At 37.7% G+C, this 22,151-nt stretch overlaps 1 protein-coding gene across 5 annotated transcripts in view; it reads right to left on the reverse strand.

The window, feature by feature from the left end:
• The window catches only part of kiz (kizuna centrosomal protein), a 43,108-nt gene that overhangs the window by 16,801 nt on the left and 4,156 nt on the right, over positions 1–22,151 (reverse strand). For all 5 annotated transcript variants that reach the window (XR_009266648.1, XR_009266650.1, XM_058748544.1 and 2 more), the window contains exons 5-8: positions 19,280–19,853; positions 18,989–19,136; positions 6,155–6,271; positions 5,612–5,779 (exon numbers count right to left, since the gene is read on the reverse strand). Coding sequence is in view for 3 of the 5 variants with exons in the window: in XM_058748544.1 (XP_058604527.1) it covers positions 5,612–5,779; positions 6,155–6,271; positions 18,989–19,136; positions 19,280–19,853 (1,007 nt within the window). In the remaining 2 variants the exon portion in view is untranslated. The remainder of the gene's footprint in view (positions 1–5,611; positions 5,780–6,154; positions 6,272–18,988; positions 19,137–19,279; positions 19,854–22,151) is intronic.

The raw sequence follows: 22,151 nt of genomic DNA on the forward strand, positions 1-22,151 counted from the left end.
ATCTGTGCTAAACTTATACATAGCCTCCAACTCACACACTGGCGAGTAAAATCTGATTATTTATTAGCCAGTGGCTAATATTAGACATCATTTGGTCGCCCAGGGTGAAGATTTAGTCGCATATGCAAGTGATTTACTGGCAGTGTGCTAGCACGTTTGTACTTCTTCTCTGCTCTAAATAGTGGTTGCTTGTGGCAACACAGCACAACTTCCTGTGTTTGCATTCTGAGCAGTGAAGAAGAATTGATTTCCGACTTGCAGCGTTAAGCAAAGCTAGCACGCATAATTATAGGTCTTGTTTAAGAAAATGGTATCGGATCGGTACATGGGTTCAAGTACTCGCCGATACCGATGCCAGAATTTTTTGTACTAGTATCGGAATCGGAACAACCCTACTATTATGGTAACAGCTCCTGTTAAACTCCATATTGTAATGATTTATCGCCTTCCTGGTCAACTGGGCACCTTCATATAGGAGCCGTATGGGCTGCCGTCCTCATTCTCTGTGGATGGCAGTCCACTTGTAGTCTTTGGTGACTTTGAAATACATCTGGAGAAGCCTTACACTACAGACTTCCACTTCCACTCCTAGCTTCATTTGATCTCAAAAGGCTTACCACCACAAGCACTAACAAATAAGGCAACCAGCTTGAATTTACACATAAAATTTTATCACAGACAACATTTGGTAAAACCTCTAGACATCTCTGCTCATTTCTTTATTACATTTAACCTACATATTACTACCTGTGTGCCACCAATTCCTCCACCAGTTACTTTTAGGCAAAATCTACGCTCCCTTTCACCCCTCCATCTTTCCTCTGTAGTGTCATCCTCTCTTCCCTCACCCACCCATTTCTCATTACTGGATGTAAATACAGCAACTGACACTTTATGATCCACTTTTACTTCTTGCCAAGACAATATCTGTCTAGACTGGCCAGTGCATACTACTCCTTTTAACCTAAAAAGTTGCCCCATGCCCCATCTTTACTGTATTTGAGCTGAGCAGTCTTTTGGGTGGCTCACCAATGTACTAGATTTCTCTAATACTAAAATTTAAATAGGCTTGACCGAACTTTTTTGTGGGGAGAAGAATTCATTGAATTGGTTGTATAGCGGTTATTCAACAGCGATGTTAGCATGTCTTCCTTCAAACAATCTTAACCCTTGTATGAATCCTAGCTTCTCCCAAAGTTCTGTCTGTGGGATATAATTTTATACCCGAGGACAAAAGGGCTAGAAACAATACTGTTAGGACCTTCCCACTAGAGATCCTGCAATCTACAAGACACTCCTGAGGAATGCTGTTCCTTTGTTATTATAATGGGATGGACCATTTGGTTCACACCTTTATAGACACAAGTTACATTATTTCTTTCACAGAATGACCAACTGAACTTTAACCAATCAGGTTTCAGCAGCGGCCATTCAACTGAGACTGCTTTGCTGTCGGTCACTGTAGCCCTGCAGATAGAGAAAGCTGATTCCAAATCATCAGTTCTTATTCTGTTGGATCTATCTGCCACTTCTGACACTGTGAATCGTCAGATTATCCTGTCTACCATCACCGGATCTGCACTCCACTGGTTTGAATCTTATCTCAAAGGTAGGTCTTTCAGGGTTTCCTGGGGAGGAGAGGTATCCAAAGGACATCTACTGGCCACAGGGTTTCCTCAGGGATCAGTTCTTGGACTCCTCATCTTCTCCATATACACTACATCACTGGGACCCATCATACAGGCACATGGTTTCTCCTACCATTGCTATGCTGATGACACACAGCTCCATCATTCATTTCAACCAGACAATCCAATAGTAGCTGCACAGATCTCAGGCTGCCTGGCAAATATCTCGGCATGGATGAAAGAACATCATTTGCAGCTCAACCTGGCAAAGACTGAGCTTCTTGTCTTCCCTGCCACTCCGACTCTACAGCATGATTTCATCATCCTGCTAGGTTCATCAAAAATTATTCTTTGGTGGCCAGCTGACCTTCAAGGACCATATTGTAAAGACAGCTCGATCATGCAAGTTTGCATTGCACTACATCAGGAGGATAAGGCCCTTCCAAACAGAGCATGCTGCACAACTTCTTGCCTGGCCCTTGTCAGTTCTTGGCTGGACTATTGCAATGCTCCTCTAGCTGGACTTCCATCATTCAGTCAAACCTCGACAAATGTTTCAGAATGCAGCGGCACGACTGGCTTTCCATGAGCCCAAAAGGGCCCACTTCACACCTCCCTTTATCTACCTGCACTGGCTCCCGATTGCGGCTTGCATCAAGTTCAAGACATTTAATATTTCCGTACAAAACAGCCACGGGCTCAGCACCCTTGTACTTTCTCCTCATGCTTACAAATCGACATCGTCTCCAAAAGTCTGAGATCTGTAAGTAAGCGATACCTTGTGGCAAAATCATAGAGAGGCATTTTCGTTCACCTTTCCTGGCTGGTGAAACGATCTTCCCACAATCGCAGTAATTAACAGAACACCTGATACGTTATCTGACAGTAACACTAATTTAATCCCATACCCGACCCATTTGACATAAAAACTGAGACAAAACTCATTTATTAAAACTTTTATTCAAATTGTGAATAGATTTAATACAGAAAGCAAGCAAAAAGTGCTCCCTTTAATATATCACTAAAGCTGTTAATCAGTGGCAGCGCGATTGGCTACATTGCTCAGCGTGTACTGGACCGAGTCGAAATAGTCTTGGTTACTGGACCTGCAACCCGCCCATGCTTGTCACCGTCCGGCCCGCACTCGCACCGCACCGCACCCTACACATAAATTTTATTCCAACCATTACATCATACATTAACGGTTCACCTGCGTGTACCTGCCAGCGTTTAAGACTCTGGCTTCCCCCTTGTGGACAACATAATAGACAACTCTGGCCCCAGAGAGTGATTGTAAATTAAGTTTACATGAAATATGGTTAAAATTTCATTCTGAAATTTCATTGTAATCCTTCTATAAAGTCACTGAATTAGCCATTAACGGTTCACCTGATTGCGTTGCCGTCTGTGTGTGATGTTAGAGCATTGTATTGTATATTGTATTGGAAACACACTACCGCCTGCCTGACTATAAGAGGTAAGGAAAAATACACTTACCTGAGATGATTTTTTTAATATCCCTGAAATATATGATAGTATTCTTGAAAACTATCTTTTAATGTATTATCACCATCAACTCTTCACCTGAAGAGTTTATGTTTTTGTATATGGTATCATTATAATCCTTGACCATCAAAACATAGGGGTAGACATCACCTTTTCTGTGTTATCATGTTTGGTTCAGGAGATATGACACAAAATATATAATTTGGTTATGACGGAAAGTAAAATGGTCACCATAATAATAATAATAATAATAATAATAATACCTTTTATTTATAGGCACCTTTCAAGACACTCAAGGACACTGTACAGTAAAATACTAAACATAAAACACAAGCATTATAACATTTAACACATTAAACAAGCAAATCATTAAAAGCTATTCTAAACAAATACGTTTTTATCTGAACTTCAAAATGGGAAATTGAGTCCCATTTTAAACAGCTGGCGAATGTGCAAAGGTAAAGAGTTCCATAACTTCGGAGCTGCACAACTAAAAGCCCTACCACCAAAGGAACTCATCTTGAACTTTGGAACAGACAATAAGTCTGCAGAAGATGATCTCAAAGAGCGCAAAGGAGTATACAAATGAAGAAGATCTGAAAGATAATGAGGTGCCAAATTATGAAGAGCTTTGTATGTAAGAAGTAAAATTTTATAATGAACACGATAACGAACAGGAAGCCAATGCAGCTGAAAAAGAATTGGAGATATATAGTCAAACATACGTGAATTAGTAACTATCCTAGCTGCTGAATTCTGGATTAACTGTAATCTATGAAATTGCTTTTCAGGAATGCCAACTAACAGAGAATTACAATAATCAATCCGAGATGTAACCAATGCATGAATAAGCACTTCAGTACTATCTTTTGTCTAGCAATGTTACGTAAATGAAAAAATGCAGAACGTGAAATATTACTAATATGAGAACCAAACGAAAGCAAACCATCGAATATAAACCCAAGGCTTTTCACCTTGGTAGAAAAATTGACTAGGCAGTTATCAATAAGTAAGTAAAAGGATTGAGTTATTTTTATGGCATGGCAACCACAAGGTGTTTTTGCGATGGCTCCATTTCTGAAAATGTTTGGGGCTGCAAACTATACAAGTGTACCAAGTTTCATGCTTTTATGAAAAAGTGAACATTATTTTCACATATCACCTGGACTAAAATATACTCTTATATTGCAATAATTTCACATTCAATCTTCAAATTAATGTACAAACAACATATTTTTAATTTGTTTAATGGCATATGACTGAAGGCCAGTATCACTGATACCAAGTAATACTGACTTCCCTATAAAAAGAAATTCCCCTAATATTTAACCATTGACTATAGCCATTAAACATTATTATTATAATTAAGAGCTATCAATTTTAACATTTATTAGACTTTACAAATAACTTCTAATTTAAGTTAACTTAAAACAATCTTCACATAAACCCATTATAATAAATGTTATATTTAACTACCTGTGCCCCTCAGGAGAAAAATACAGAAATTGAATAAAGTTATCAAACAATAAATTCTAAACTAAATACAGACAAATACTTACAGCTATATAAAAGTTTTTTCTTTTATTCTTGATGAACAGACATCACAGCAGCTGGTTATTAGGTTGTTTTGGCTGCTACTTCTTTAACAGCTGCCACTGCTGAACGTGACGCGGATCTGACACGCATCGTATTTTCTCTCAATTCTCATATATAGGTTAACATACTACATACACGCGAAGCTTTAAAGGAACACTCCACTTTTTTTGGAAATAGGCTCATTCTCCAACTCCCCCAGAGTTAATAAATTGAGTTTTACCGTTATTGAATCCATTCAGCTGATCTCTGGATCTGGCGATAGCACTTTTAGCATAGCTTAGCATAGATCATTGAATCCGATTAGACCAGTAGCATCGCATTCAAAAATGACCAAAGAGTTTTCGATATTTGTCCTATTTAAAACTTGACTCTTCTGTAGTTATATTGTGTACTAAGACCGGCGGAAAATGAAAAGTTGCGATTTTCTAGGCTGATATGATTAAGAACTATACTCTCATTCCGGCGTAATAATCAAGGAACTTTGCTGCCGTACCATGGCGCAGCAGGTGCAGTGATATTGCAGCGCCTGAAAGTAGTCCCCAGCCAGGTACCTGGTTATAATATAGCTGGGGACTACTTTCAGGCGCCACGTAATATCACTGCGCCATGGTACGGCAGCAAAGTTCCTTGATTATTACGCCAGAATGAGAGTATAGTTCCTCTAGTTAAATCATTCCTGTGAAGCTGTAAGTCTTCTTACACTTATAAAACATTAAATCGGTAATAAATTAAAAATAGACTCTAGTTAAATCATTCCAAAACACAAGAAACAGAAACAGAAAAGAAAAAGAAAGGGCTCTCAAACAGTCTCTTGCTATACATAACAGTGAAACAACCTGAATAGATGCTAGAGTCCATAGAACTGTAAAGAAGCACTATACCTGATCTGTTCTGGTTTTGTAGCTGATGACCAGTGAGTGTTGATCAGATCACTGTGTAACAGGCATCCATGAGACAGACTGCAGGACAACAGGGGCAGCTGCTGCAGAACCACAGAACCACACGCATGCAGTTCCACACCATCCAGACGCCCACACTGACCACATATACTGGGCAATACATAAAGAAACATGACATTAGAAATGAGAATATGTGGAGTGCAGGCACACACATTTGAGCCTTCTTTATATTAGTACAAATATTCTCCGCTTCTATCAATTTACACAAATAAACACAGAAAACAATAAACTGGCATGTATGAATGCCATTGCAAAATGGTTACTATAACAATTCACTGTGATTCAAAACCCCTTAGAAACCAAGATTTATTGCTAGAGTGTTGTTGGTGCCAAAGTAATGGCACTTAATTTATAGTGAGAGCCCTTAAAGGCAGGATAATGCAATTTCCACTGAATCTGTGAACACTACAGCACCATGAGAGGAAGCAGACTCAAGCAGGGAACAAAACATCTTCCTTCTCTGACCTGATGACATCATCGAGTTTCTGCTTATTGACTGTGCTTCTGTAGATGTTCATGTCTTTAGCACCGAGACGTCGCTCAATGCTGTGCAGAAGATGACAAAATCCCTCCATGGAGAGCCTGGAAAGTAAGAACAAACAAACAAGAAGTTAAATTGTCATGTCATGTCATGTTGAATATAGCTTTATTAACTTCTGTGTTTCCTCTTGCAAGTTGCAATTCAACAACAAGAAACTACATTTGCAAGCCACTTTGATTGTACAATGTAACATATTTGGAGTAAAAAGGATATATACAGGATGGGACTTGACAGTATTCACTGGAAATCGACCCTTCGCAGGAAGCTTGACTGACAGGCGATCTGACCTATCATATCGCCCAATCCAAACCAGACAGGAGAGTAGATTAACTTTGGTGGACTTAAACTTGAAAAATGGTGTGTATTGATGTCTTTTCGTGGTTTAAATAAAATACCCTGTAATGTTCATTCATGTTTATTTTGTGTGAAGTGAATATGAAAAGATGATCAGTTCACGTGCTGCTTTAACTGAGGTAGGGCTGAAACGATTAGTCGACAGTATCGACAACGTCGACAATAAAAAATTGTCGACAAATATTTTTGTTGTCGAGTAATCGTTTGATCTCACATGACCTAATGCAAGCGCCTGCAATACTGCGGTTCGAGCAGTGTGGCGCTGTAGCGCAAGAATGTAATTCAGCCCTCCTGGATGCAATTCAAGAGAAGAAGACACACCCGAACCTGAGTGGTGTTTGATGAATTTGTAAATATATATTGCGCGCTTTCCTCTCAGTAACAAAATAAACACAACAAAAACTGACAGCAGTGTGAAAAAATTCGTCTGATTACAACGATGTGGATGTTTGCATGAGCTCTGCAGTTCAGTACTCAAGTAAAGTCCGTTCACATTATGTTTATTTATATAGTACTTTATGCAATAGATAGCCTTAAATCAAGCAGCTTTACGGTATTAAACATGAAAACCCAGAGTCAGTGTCACTTTCAGTTAGAATTACAACTTGATTTTCTGAAATAAAGCAGCTCTCCAGTGTGGAGCTAGCTAATGATAAAATGTTTTTATTAGTGGGGGAAAAAATATTTAATTAAAGTGATAGTTTGTTTTACAGAAATCAAAGCTTGATCTAGCTCAGGACTGTTTTGGTTATCATAACCCTATAAGGTAGGTTATTTTAAGACATTATGTTTTGAATAAAATAGTTTATCCAAAGCATCTCATCACTTACCTTTATTTTGATTCTTATCTCTTACAAAAGGAGATGTTAGACAGAATGATGTGTTCCTTTTCCATGTAGCTAATTAAATGGTGAGAGAGTGTCTCTGTCTGTCATCTCATTTTGTGTGCCAAATACATCTATTTGTATAAGCAATTGGTAACACTTTGTTAACAAATGATACCTTATTGTAATGTATTAACATGAATGAACAATGAGCAATACATTTATTAAATTCATGTATTAATCTTTGCTAATGTTGGTTAATAAAAATACAGTTATTCATTGTTTGTTCATGTTAGTTCACAGTGCATTTACCAATGTAAAAAAACACAACTTGTGATTTTTATAAATGCATTATTAAATGCTGAAATTAACATCAACCAAGATTAATAAATGCTGTAGAAGTATTGTTCATTCTTAGTTCATGTTAACTAATGTTAACCAATGAACCTTATTGTAAAGTGTTACCAATTAATTGTATAATAATTGTAATTACATAATATGCTTTTCTAAAGCTGAAGTGACCTTTATGTTAGAATATGTATAACTTAATATTTTAACTAATTGCAAAAGTTGAATAATCAATCAATGTCTACTGATTAATCAGTGAAATAATCGATGATTAGTCGATTAATCGTTCCAATAATCGTTAGATTAATCGATTATCAAAATAATAGTTTGTTGCAGACCTAAACTGAGGTACTACAGCAATCTGTCACGACACATTATAGAGCCACAAAATGGTATTTATCGTTTGAATTTCTTAAAATCTGACAAAAATTGAAAGCTGAGACTTTGTTTCATACAAGAAGTAACCTGATATCTCTTGTCTGAGAGTGAGCTTGCAGTGGATTCTGGAGGACTTTTGAAGGGGACCACTTTTAAAGGGAATTTAGAACTGGGATGAGGAGGTTGAAATGTATGGAAGCAGAATAATGACAATAGTTTTTGAAACATGAAGCATGCTGAATTCCACAAATCGAAAAAAAAAGAAGATGCATTGCAATTAACATCGCTTGCATTTTAATGCCTTGTATTTCCAGGGCTTGCATTTTTAGGTCCTGAAATTTAACATAGTTGTTTATTTAAGCTGTGAATATTTCAGTTCAAAATATTTCACACACATTTTCATAATTAAAAATTCAATAATTCATATTCACCTTCCAGAATTCACTTCCAAAATATTCAATCTGTTTAAAAATACGATGTATAATATTCGACAGGCAAATTTCAGTCATTTTATTTCACTTTCCAAATTCGCTGCCACAAATTTAGTGGTTAAAATTCGGCAGAAAATTCAGCGTTGCACATCCGGGAACCGCAGGAATAGCAGTAGAGCACCAATGCATGATCTCCAGCTGATGTCAGTCGCTCACCAGCAGGTGGCGCAAGCGGCTGTCGATGAAGGCCATATGTGGATCAAGTCACTCATTTACAAAAACTGATTGACGGAAATGGAGCTAGTGCTAGAAGTTTTGATTATCGGGGCCAGTATAAACATGTGGAAACACTGATTGTGTGTAGTTTAATTCAACATTTTCACTGTTTCCCGTAGCCTACATATATGCAGCTTTCTCTACCACAAAGGAGATTATAATGCTCTTTTACCCAACGCTGAAGTACAGAACTAACATTACATCTGAGGAAGACATATATTGCTTTCGGTTGCTTAGTTTCTGTAACTCTGTATCATGGCTTGTGTGACGCTGTGCTGTAATACTGGGGTTCCCCTCATACGTCACACTCCAGGATTCCCCAACGACGCATAACTCACCACAGTGAACTAATACAGTGATATAAGACCTCAGATCTCAGAATACACTTTATTGATGATTATGCGAACTATATACAGGCATGCAAATGAGGTCAGAAGAAAGCAACGCGCTGCATTTTCGTTGCTTTCCCTTACCACTGATCTATAGTCAACAGTCCTACAAAGATAGCAATACCACGATTAGTTTTAACAGTAAGCAACCACTTTATATCAACATAAAAAAGGAGTTCAAAACCGCCTAGGTGTATTTGTGCAGCAAATGTAAACCTGAGAAAGCATTGTCGCGCTATCACACCCAAGGGGCCATCTGACAATTCCACCGACTGGGTTAAAACGTCCAATTAATTTAAATTATTATGACTTTTAACATTTAAAATAACACAGTCAAATTGTAAAGCTTGTATTGCTCATAGTGATTTACTACAGATGAGATTTTGCCAATATATATACTGTATGTACAGTACACAATTATTTACATATAAAAGATCCCTGGTAAGGTTTTTTTTTTTCATGTTCCATTGGTTGTAGTACATTGCTAGATACAAAACAACTGTGTGATCGTTATTATTGATGTTAGTAATTGTTGGTAAAAAAAAAACTACAGTAATTCACCAAAAGGGTTTTTCATGTTCCACAGGTTGTAGTACGTTTTTACTAAGTAGTACGTTAATTTTGCCAATATCTCCCTTACTGTATGTACAATTCACTTTTTTCATTTTTAAAACAAAAACAAAAAATCTGTAAGACCTCAAAAGGAATTGTTCATTTTCCAAAGGTTGTAGTATAAAATATTGATGTACTTTATGTACATTAAGGGAGGTATTAGCAAAATTTCACCTATAGTAAGTGAGTCTAGTCACTAGGAATGTACTACAAACTTTTGGAACACGAATATTTTTTTATTAAACATATAACATTCACAGGGGATACAGTCAAAGCAATAAAATACATACACAACCAGAATACAAAACAGTAAATACCTCGATAATAGCAATAACAAAAAATAAATATAAAGAGAAAAACAAATAAATAATAGTTGCCATAAACATTTTTTTAAAATAAATAAATAAATAAAAAGTGTCCGAGTTACGTCCGCCTTGTTGTCATGTCATGCTGACGTGTGCAAAAAAACTCTTGCGACGGCGAGGCGGCTGTGTCGGATTGAGCAGTCGCGCGCAGTTGCTCTCCACCGACTGCGCTGATCAAAAGCAGGATGGGAAACGACTGATGACACAGTTTAACGCTCATGCTGCGTTCTCTGCTAAAATGTTTTTTTTTTTTATTATCTGATTTCATGTGATTGTATATTTAAATTATGCTTGAATATTCCCAAACACTATGATCTCTGTGTGAGATATGTGATTGTTGTCATATTTCTATAAAAATCTAAAATACATGTTTGTATTAAAGTAAAATGGATGATAAATACGCCTTTCGTATGGGATTAAATAGGAAGCACTTTGAGTGTCCTGTTCATCATTTTTATATTCATATAAAAGCAACAGAACTGAAATTATATCACATTTATTAGCAGAACAGCACATGAGTGAGAATAACGCGATATCCGCCTTTGATCTCGTATAGTCTATCTGTTCTACTTCGAGAGGTCAGAACTGTCCATCTTGACTGCGCTTATTGCACTCCTCCCCTCACTACAGCTGCCTACTCTCGCCTACATTTTAGGCGAGGCGCACCTCAAACAAGTCTAATAGCTGTTATTGTGTTAGTGCACTACTGAGCCACGTAATGTGTTTTCTTTAACCGATTTCTGAGGGAAACAGCGTGAAACCTTACGCGTTCGTTCATATTCTACATCTGCTTAACTGTCCTTTTAGTTTGCATAATCATCAATAAAGTGTATTCTGAGATCTTATATCACTGTATTAGTTCACTGAGGCGCGTTACGCGTCGTTGGGGAATCCTGGAGTGTGACGTATGAGGGGAACCCCAGTATTACAGCACAGCGTCACACAAGCCATGATACAGAGTTACAGAAACTAAGCAACCGAAAGCAATATATGTCTTCCTCAGATGTAATGTTAGTTCTGTACTTCAGCGTTGGGTAAAAGAGCATTATAATCTCCTTTGTGGTAGAGAAAGCTGCTTATATGTAGGCTACGGGAAACAGCGAAAATGTTGAATTAAACATACACACAATCAGTGTTTCCACATGTTTATACTGGCCCCGATAATCAAAACTTCTAGCGCTAGCTCCATTTCCGTCAATCAGTTTTTGTAAATGAGTGACTTGATCCACATATGGCCTTCATCGACAGCCGCTTGCGCCACCTGCTGGTGAGCGACTGACATCAGCTGGAGATCATGCATTGGTGCTCTACTGCTATTCCTGCGGTTCCCGGATGTGCAACGCTGAATTTTCTGCCGAATTTTAACCACAAAATTTGTGGCAGCGAATTTGGAAAGTGAAATAAAATGAATGAAATTTGCCTGTCGAATATTATACATCGTATTTTTAAACAGATTGAATATTTTGGAAGTGAATTCTGGAAGGTGAATATGAATTATTGAATTTTTAATTATGAAAATGTGTGTGAAATATTTTGAATTGAAATATTCACAGCTTAAATAAACAACTATGTTAAATTTCAGGACCTAAAAATGCAAGCCCTGGAAATACAAGGCATTAAAATGCAAGCACTGTTAATTGCAATGCATCTTTTTTTTTCGATTTGTGGAATTCAGCATGCTTTATGTTTCAAAAACTATTGTCATTATTCTGCTTCCATAGAAATGACGTTCACCCTCGACAGCATCTTTTCCTAAATGTAACTCTTTTTCAAATCTACCATAATTTGCTTTTATTGCTGTCCCATTAATTACATGAACTGACTTTACATGTATTTACTTACAAGATGACATTCCGATGAATCATGCACAGTAAGACCAGGAATGTGTATTAAGAATTCAAGTATATTAAAAACAAAACAAAACAAAAAACAGTTAAATTAACCATATTATTTTTTCATTCTTATTCTTATTCATATTCTTCTTCTCTGGTTTTAAATGAGAAGCATTGGCTGTAGAAATGTGAAATATTGTTTGTGGCTCACTTTGTTCTAGCAGATCCATATCTCTCACACTGACGAATTAAGCACTGGGTGGCCCTTATAGAATAGCTTCTGCAAAACCTAGACCCAAATCCTAAAACCCCCACCATATAAAATGGGCAAAAAGAATTTATGACAATCTATAATGGGCCCTGGGGTCAGAGGCCACCAAACAATCGCTGCCTCTCTTTGGCAGGTTGTTTCCTGGAAACACCCTGATTAAGCTGCCTGTGTGAATTATATCCATGACATTCTATCGAGCACAATCCATCTGGGCAAAGTCCTCTTCAGAGCGGCTGAAACAGCCTCCCCCCCATACATCCCTCTGCTCCGTCATCATCTTCCCCCCTAGTTTATTCGCCAGGGCTCTTCAAAACACCAAACACACCCAAACAGCAGCTGATTACAGAGTATTGTTGGCAACATCCATAGGTGTTTGCTCTTGAGGGTATTTATGAGGAGCATGTTATCTATATTTCAACAGTTTGTTTTCTCCATAACAGCAATAATGGTTCCTCTAGCATATATTCTAGTCCTCCTTAGAAATAGAATGCAACAAGGGAACTGATGTGACTCTCAGATAAAGCATGGAAATACTGAGAAACAAATATGTTAACAAATCAATCGGTGAAGATACAGAGTCATTACAAATTCAGCATCATACTTGAAAGGGCTTCACACTGGATCCATTACAGGGTGTTTTAGTGCTGGTCTTTCCTTTTACAAAGGTAGAATTACAATGGGTTCAATGAAAGATCAACTGGAACACATCAAGATCTTTGAAAACACAAACTTGTGCCGTCATATGAGAGGCTGAGAGGACAGCTTCATGAAGGGAACGCTCGAAAGAATACAATGATACACTCTCCTCTCTAGACCTGAGCGCACGATAGCCTTGACTCCACTTTCGCATCACAACATGCGCGACACAGTATTTACTAAATGCTAAGATTGATACTAATGGTTTCTCCTTCTCTTGCTTACACGCACAATAACGTTACAAGAGCTTTGTTCTTAGCCTGGCCTCTTTACAAGGCCACAAACTCTCACATTCATGTTCAACAGCAAACATTCACAATGAATAATAACACGCCGGAGAGGTCAATATCAACCATATTCATTTCTCATAGACAACGTGAACAAAAATTGAATAACGAAGTAGCCCAAGTGGTGGGTATCGTCAATAAAATTATGTCATTTAAATCAATTAAAGGTCTTAAATTATAAGGAAACACTTTACAATCACCACCATAGGGAACCACTGAGGCTTTGCACACACATTAGCATCTAAAGTGAAGGGGATGTTTGTCTTGATACACATCTCATTTGATCGCAGAGCCTTTATTATTATGCATGAAGCAAACAAATGATTCTGCCAAAAATTTCTGCCATGCAGAATTTGCATGCATACCTTTGTACGATGTATGTATTCAACCAATTCATTAAAGTGGATAATCCACTCCATATATACACTGGGCAATAATGATAAAATAGACTTCCATTAATCTATTTATTCACTGCAGAATTAATAGAATAGAACAGAGTAGAATATAATAGAATAGATAAAGAAAGAAAGAAAGAACAAAGAAAATGGCAAAACGCTAGATGGATATTGCAGGAGAATTTAGTATAAATCTTAAATTACATTGTCGTGGAGAGTTATAAAGTTGTAATTGATGCATGTCATTCTATTGTCTCTTTTTCAAAAGTGATGTCCATTACCACAGGAGCATGTGTTACAAAGGGGTTGAAGGAACAACACATTGGCAAATCTTACAAATCTTGTTATCCACATATAGACTAACAGGTATAAGTATTCAAAAATGTACATACTTATTTAATTTATTTTAAAGTGAAAATGCAAATGGACTGGCTTTTATATGTGCATTCAATTATAGATATAATGACATATTTTTAGATTCATAAGATTTTTTAACAGCTTATTTATTTATTTATTTTCAAACATTCCATTTGTGGGTGATGTGTATGTATTTCCATTATGTTGAATTTATAGCATAACTAGTATAAGTGCACATCATGCCAACCTACTAACTATCCACCTGAGCAGAGCCTTCGTGATGCCCACACTTTCATTCTTCAGAAAATTCTATGAAGTCAAGAAATAGTTGAGTCTACTGGGACTTGGGGTCAAATCTCCCGAGGAGAAAATTGCTCCCTTAAAGCATTATCTGGGATTAGGCCAATAATGTTGGATTCGGGGTCTGAGCCTTCCTTACAAGGTGTCCTAAAGCCACAACTGAGCCCCACTGAGTGAGGCTGTTTGCTGCAGAACCCCAGTTCATTAAATCTGTACACCCATGTGCACATGTACACGCATCCCCATCCGACAAAACCACACACAGATAAATGATCTCCCAGTTGTTGTGGTTTATACTTTTTGGAGAAACTCTACTACTGACTGTTTTTCAACATGCTTAATTTTTCTCTATCTTTTCTAAAAAAACAACAACAAAAAAAACATCCTTAAAACTTAAACAGTAATTTAATGACAAATCAAATTTCCCTTGATTGCTTGAAATGAGATTTTTGTACCCTTAAAACACCCTGAAAATGCCCTCTTCAGTATAAAAAGAACATTTCTTTAATCAAGCTCCGTGGCTCATTTGAAGGTTATGGAATCTGTGACGTCACACGGGCATTTACATGTGACTGACTCATTAGTACTGCGTCTGAAATTGTAGTATGTTGAAATGGGTAGGCCTATTTTCCAGTAGAAATTCGACATGTAGATCCGTGCACACTCTATTGGCTAATATTGCCCACAACCCCATAGTGTGTTGATAGAGGGTTCGATTAGAACTGCAAATACGCATAAAAAGTGTTAAAAAAAACTACAAACATGGCGGATATGCGAGACCAACAGACAAAGATTCGTTTGGTCGTTAACTTTCAAGTGCATTCAGAGATGGCAAAAGGACACACATCCTTCACTCAAGTAGAAGTACAGATACTCACGTTTAAAAATACCCATTACTACTACCTGTTTTAGTGTCACGATGGTAACTGGACCTCACGTCATATTGACACATCAATACAAAATAAATTACATTTAATATTTTGTTAGCTAATGAATGTATCATGACTGAACAACCACCACGTAGAACAGGGAAGGACTGGGACAAAATTTCAGGCAAGGAAATCTCACATTCATCCAGGCCATCCCATACACCCACAACAAATTCTGAAACAACGAATAACCCCTTTTTTTTTGTATGGCCATTACATTTAAAAAAAGGTTTAAAACCGTAGGCTGGGGCCATGCAAAATAATTAAAGGTGCTCCATTGAACTGCAACTTCACTTCCATTTTCCTTTTCAGTCTCTTCCTTTTCCATGATATCTCTCTACATCTTACTTTGTGTGTGTTTACTTTTTTCCACTAATTTTCTTGTCCCTGCCAATTTTCCCATCAGCCATCTGCTGTTATGAATAGAACTGTCTCCACTTTGTTGCAAAACAACCACCTCATTGTATTCTGTTTGCAATAACATAACTTTTTTTAGTTCAATTTAAAGTATCACATTATGACCATGTGTTGTTGTTCTATCTTATAATGACTTGTATACTATAGATTTAGCGAAACTATACTTTTAAATTGCCTAAATGTCAAAATTAGTACAATAATAATTACATCATGACAATATATGTAAAGAAAAATCCTAATACTGTACATGTTACTGCATTATCATGAGTCACATTTTTCTCTTACCAAAGTTAACCATGGTTTATTACAGTAAAAATATAGTAACCAGGCACGGTGCCAAGACGCACAACTTGGGGGGGGCTTTTATATTTCTTTGGGGTAATCTGTCATTCACGCCGCCGTCTGCGGCTCACCCAAGCCCGCTGGTCGCCGCTGACTCCTTCCCAGGTCCCGTGGATCCAGACCACATCACTGCCAGGAGTGCCGTGCCATGTCCCCAGAGTCATGTATTTTTAGTCTTGTTGTACCCACAGGAACGGTTTTAATCTTGCCATGTCTTGTCTTGTCCACGGAGACTCATCGAGGGCCCCTCCTGTCACAGAAGTGGAGGCGGTTGATGAGGGACCCTGTGAGGGCCCCTGACTCCACGTCATGCCCAGAAGAAGCCTCAGCTTCTGAGCTTAGCCCAAGGAGGGCTTCCTGTTCCTGTGGGCTGTCCTGTTCCTGTTTGTTTAGCCCCGGAGGGCTCCTGATACCCCGTAGCTGCCCCATGTATTTTTTGGGGTGGGGGGTGGGGGGGCTGTCATGGCCTCCTGACATAATCGGTTATTTCTTCACCGATTAATAATCATTTCCTTACCTAGATCCTGCGTTTGGACTAGGCTCGGTTGCAGAATCACTCTGACTCTAAACTCGGTCCGGAGGGGGGGCACAGGGATGTCCGTGGGGGGACAAAGCCCCTGATAGTAACCATGTTTTGTTTTTTTTGGCAGATTGATTACAATCTTGATTACAAAACCATGGTTAATTTGTGGTTACCATGGTTTAACTATAACCATGGTTTTTGGTTTGAATTTTCATAAGGGTTGTGTTGTTATCTGCCCGAGCTCCCTCTCCTCTAAACGTATTATAAAACGATGTTTTATAACATTTGTTTGCTAAATTATTACTGTAACTTTACAGTAGATAATGATGTCCTTTATCATACAGATAAATTTATCAGATTTATCATCATTGAGTGATGATAGTAATTTAGTTTAGTTTAGTTTACAGTAGGCTATTATTAATCATCTGGTTGCTACTGCTAAAAGTTGCTAGCAGTTTAATTCTTAGCTAAGTAAACAAACACAAAACTACAGCCTATTTACAGATGAAACTGACCTGCACTTGAAGTCATGAACAGGTCAGTAGATTTGCCTCTCTGATCCACTCCATTCTCAAGTCTCTTGCATTGATTACTCTGATAGAAACAGACAGAAACCTTTTGGTGGAGACGCAGTGCACACGAGCTGAATCGCGTTGCCAGTCAAGACTAACCGATTCATGATTTACTACAGATTTGTTATCAAATGGTGATCCACCAAAACTAAAGTAACGAGTCTGGTTTGAAGAAGTAGAAAGTACAGATATTTGTGTAAAAATGTAAGGAGTAAAAGTAAAAAGAAGTCAGAAAAATAAATAGTGAAGTAAAGTACTGATACCAGAAAAATCTACTTAAGTACAGTAACAAAGTATTTGTACTTTGTTACTTCCCATCTCTGAGTGCATTATTATGCAAACACAGGATAAGAGCTCTCAGCATGATTAACCCATGACTGGCAGATCAACGTGTCTCTTCATTTCTCTCCAATAAGGTAGGAAATCAAATTAAACAAAATGGATGACGTTAACTGTGACAAGATGATTGACAGAGCAGTTTAAATGCTGACAGAATGCACACTGCGCAGACTGATCGTATATGATATCAAAGTACCGCATAAGCAATTGGAAACCATATGGAGATGTCCGCTCCCTATACTGTAGCTCTTGCAATACTTTAATATCATACACAGATAGGTCTGACTCTGTGCAGCGCAAATTCAGGTTTTACATCACATCATTGCCATGCCCACTTGCACTTAGTCACTTAACAGTTGACACCTGGCTATATCAATAAATAGAAAACATTCTAATTACTGATGCTGTCTACACTGGATACAGTATACAGATGACCGTTTAGTTTCTGACACATGCTTGAGCTACTGTTGACAACAGGACAAACAGATAGGTAAAGGAAGGTTAGCTTTGACTCGTCCTGTTTAAACAGCATGTTTGCGTCTGCAGCCAGAAGGAGGCATCAGGAACAATTGCATAGTTTTTTTTAATGGCATCTCATAGGAGGATTATATGTTTGTTTGGAACATTTGACAGCAGATTGTTTTGCAAACAAAGCGCAGTGTAATAAAGAGTGTATATATATATATATATATATATATATATTATATATATACACACACACAAAACAAAATTCTTTTTACTTATTTGTAGTGAGTCAGGGCATGCTAATGCAATAAAAATATTTAGCAAACTTTAAATCTGGCATTTACATCTAAATTTAATGCAGAATTTAGAGTCAGGGTGAAATGAAAATACTGCCATTATATTTTGTAAATGTATGTAAAAAATATTTTTGTGAACGATTCACAACATTTTCACTTCAGTCCAGCGAGTTCAAGCACTCTCAAAAACTCCTATAATAATCTCTAAAGCTGTTTACACTGTGAAATTAATATCTTACTTACATTCGTACATCTTCACTTTGTTATTTCTGAGTAGAGTATTCACCAGAGAATTCAGTCAGCAAGCGCGCGTGGTGACGAAATAGCAGCGCTTCGGCGATGACTCATCTGAACGCTTCTGATTGGTCCTTGCATTCATAAGCTCAACAGAATCGTATGTGATTGTTTATAATGTGCAGTGCTTTAAAAACGTGTGTGTCTCTGGCTCTGTGCCAGCCAGCAAACGCAGATTTGAATTTAACAGCTGTTTTTCTTTTTATATAGTTTACAGGAAAAACTGAGCATTTCACCCAAAATTGTTTGGTGTGCTATGATTCCTAATTTAGGGGGGCCAAGCTTGTTGACAAGCATGATAAGAGACAAGCGATAACTTAGATTAGAAAATACAATACTGTGATCACATTGATAATGATAAATCTATTTTGGAGTAGCAAACATTTAGTAGGGTCAGTCTTTAGGTTCATAGAGTTTCTGGCTGTTTAGAAGGAAGAAATTAGTCCTACAATCCAAGCAACTGTACCTGTTGGGGGATTCGAGAGAGTCAGGCCTTCCAGATTCCTGTGTGTTGATTTGCTTGTGTGCGCCACCTTTGGTTTGAAATGATATTATATGCTGATCTTGAATTACAACATCTCCTCTCAAAGCGTGATGTCTGCTGTTAGTGTGATCTGAAATGTGTAGAAGATTATAAGTATAATTCCCTTAAAATGGGCTAATCAAAAAAAAAAAGAAAAGAAAAAGTGAAGTCATATCAATAAATCTGCTTAATCACAATGTACAATTGCAGTTAATTGAGCAGAAAAATTCAAACCTGAAAGATCTTGATGCCTTGGTGCAGAGTCACCATCATCCTCTGCAGACACTTCCTCATCCTCACCTCCGGAGTTCATGTATTGTGAGGAATCTCTTGGATCAGTGGTATCTGAGGAAGGACTGCGGGTCGGACACAATGACACAATGTCTGCAGGCTTCTTCGCGGTCACAGATCGAGAGGACACTTCGGCTTTCTTCAGGGTCGTGTGAGGTGAGTTTAGTTCTTCCCATCTATGCTGCTCTCCTGTCCTCTGAAAGACGTCCCAATCAGACTCCATCTGCTTTTCATGCACGTCACTCAAATGTCTGCCCTCAAGAAAATCACCTGAGTTTAGAATGTCATCAGATAAAATGGCAGTGCCACTGGCTTTTGAAACATGGGAGCGCATACAAAGGCCACTTTGTAGAGGAGAGAGTGAAGGATGATTAGGTATCAGCTCTGTCTGAGATGGTGAACGTGTGGTTGTGACGCCGTCATTTCTTGATGAGCCGTTGGAGGTCTGGTGACCCATGAAGATGACAGCACTCTGTGATGATCCCTGTGTGCTGGGAAGCTGGAACCTGCTCGGGAGCTGTGCAAATCAAACAATATATATGAAGATGTAAGTTATTGGATGACAGGGGTTAATGGCAATTCACGCAAAAAAATAAATAAATAAAAAATTCTCATCATATACTTACCTTCATGTTGTTCCAAACTAAAACCAAAACCAAAACAAACATTAAAGGGATAGTTCACCCAAAAATTAAAATTAGCCAAAGATTTACTCACCCTCAGGTCATCCTAGGTGTCTGACATTCCTCTTTCAGATGAACACATTCGGAGTTATATTCAACATTGTCCTGTCTGTTCTTAAAGTAAAAAAATAAAGTCCTTTATTAACACCCCGGAGCCGTGTGGAGTAGTTTTGCCATGGATGGGTACTTTTTTTCAGATTCAGAAACAGGGGCACCATTCACTGCAATTATACAGATTGGAACAGACAGGACAATGTTGAATATAACTCCGAATGTGTTCATCTGAAAGAGGAATGTCAGATACGCCTAGGATGACCTGAGGGTGAGTAAATCTTTGGCTAATTTTCATTTTTGGGTGAACTATCCCTTTAAACAAAATCAATATCTAAATTACTTCAGCTAGTTGCCAACTTTACTTATTTTTGTTTAGTTTACGTAGAAGTACTGAAAATAAGTAAATCTCAATAAGATCATTTCAAAACTAAAACTTTTTAAAATCTAGGGGGGAAAAACTAATAAAAATTTTTTTTTTAAATTTAAATATTAACAAAAACTACTAAAGTATATAAATGACTCTAAAATAGAACTGTTTCTAAACCTGTATGGTTTTCTTTTTTCCTGTGGGACACAACATGTTAAAAGTGGTATGTCGCAACCGGTTATGATTTGGAATACTGCATGCTTTTTTTTTTTTTTTTTGGTGCTTTTCATCATTTTTGTTTTTAAATCCTCAGCATCATTCCCTATTTTCTTCCACTGTGTATTGTGAAAATTCTGCCATCTCCTTTTGTTTACAACAGTGAAAAGAAAGTCATACCGGGTTTGGAAAAACACAAAGGTGAGAGAATCTTCAATTTTAGGTAAGCTAACATTTTGAGGGGAATTAACTCTTTGAGGCATGTCCTTTTGAATACCCATGGGAAGAGTTTGTTAATATTTTGACAAATGTAAAAAAGTTAAATATTTTTCAAATATATCTGCAAAAATGTGATATACTATTTTTCTATATTCATGTAAAACTGCAGAAAACAAAAAAAGGCATGTCAAGTACACTGAGTCAAGAGGTTTAAAAAGTGCTAAAATTAATTGGGTGGTCAAGGATACATTATTGCCAGCAAGTGGAAGCTACATTTCTGATATATCATTCTCTCATTGCTTTACTTCCACTAGTCCTTGGCCCCAAAACTCAACCCTGACAATTCAGGTTACAGTGGCTGCTTTTCAAATAAGCTTTAATCTGAAACATTTCAAGGTGTCATTTTTGTAGCTTTTTACAGACTGACTAGGATTTCTTTTGGTCAAGGTTAGATTTTCTTCCAACTGTCTGTTCAGCTGAGTGCACTGAGATCAGTGTCTTAACTTTTAATCTTATTAACAATCCTATGCTCCTAAACTCTGTTTCATGACAGAAATACTGCACTATGGAGGAAGAGTGGCGGATGGGAACAGAAAAAATAAAAAAAAAAAAAATTCTGCACATAATAAAAAAAAACATGGCTTCTGTTTCTTTTCTGATAAGGGTCTTAAAAACCAACCCGTTAGCTGCTTAATAACATCCACTGTAAACCACGTGGTCTGTCTGGCAGATCCAGCGTAGAAGTAAAAAAAAAAAAAAAAAAAAAGAAAGAAAGAAAGGAAAAAAGAAATGGAGTGAGAGGAAAAGTTAATTTCTTGGCTGAGTGATTCCATCGCTAGCTGCAGGGCAAAGTAGAAAGTGTTTCGCTAAAGTAGCAATTGATTCTTCTATCAATCTGCGGCACGCGCCTGCTCTTCCAAGGAATATATTAAATATGAAAATCATATCCCGTTATCATGGCTTCCCAGCTTTCAGGCTGGTAAGCTCCCCTTAATGAATGCTGCAGCCTCGGGGACATGCACGCAGCCAGTGGTGGCGCCTATGCATAATGGAGTGATTCCTCCCATCTCTGCTCATTACAATATCGGCAGGCTGGAGGGAGGGGGGGGTGGGATGCGGCACAGTCACAAGTGACTGCTCTAGACGGAATGCTCTAAGTCATTATGAGCTGTCTTCCACATTTCATCCGAGAGAGCTCGAGTCGCTTGAAGAGAGGGAAAGCTACAGCCACGAGCTTGAACTACATCGTCAGTGTGGGCAAAGCAGCTAGGATTAG

This window comes from Onychostoma macrolepis, chromosome 17 (assembly GCF_012432095.1).
Source record: "Onychostoma macrolepis isolate SWU-2019 chromosome 17, ASM1243209v1, whole genome shotgun sequence".
NCBI lineage: Eukaryota > Metazoa > Chordata > Actinopteri > Cypriniformes > Cyprinidae > Onychostoma > Onychostoma macrolepis.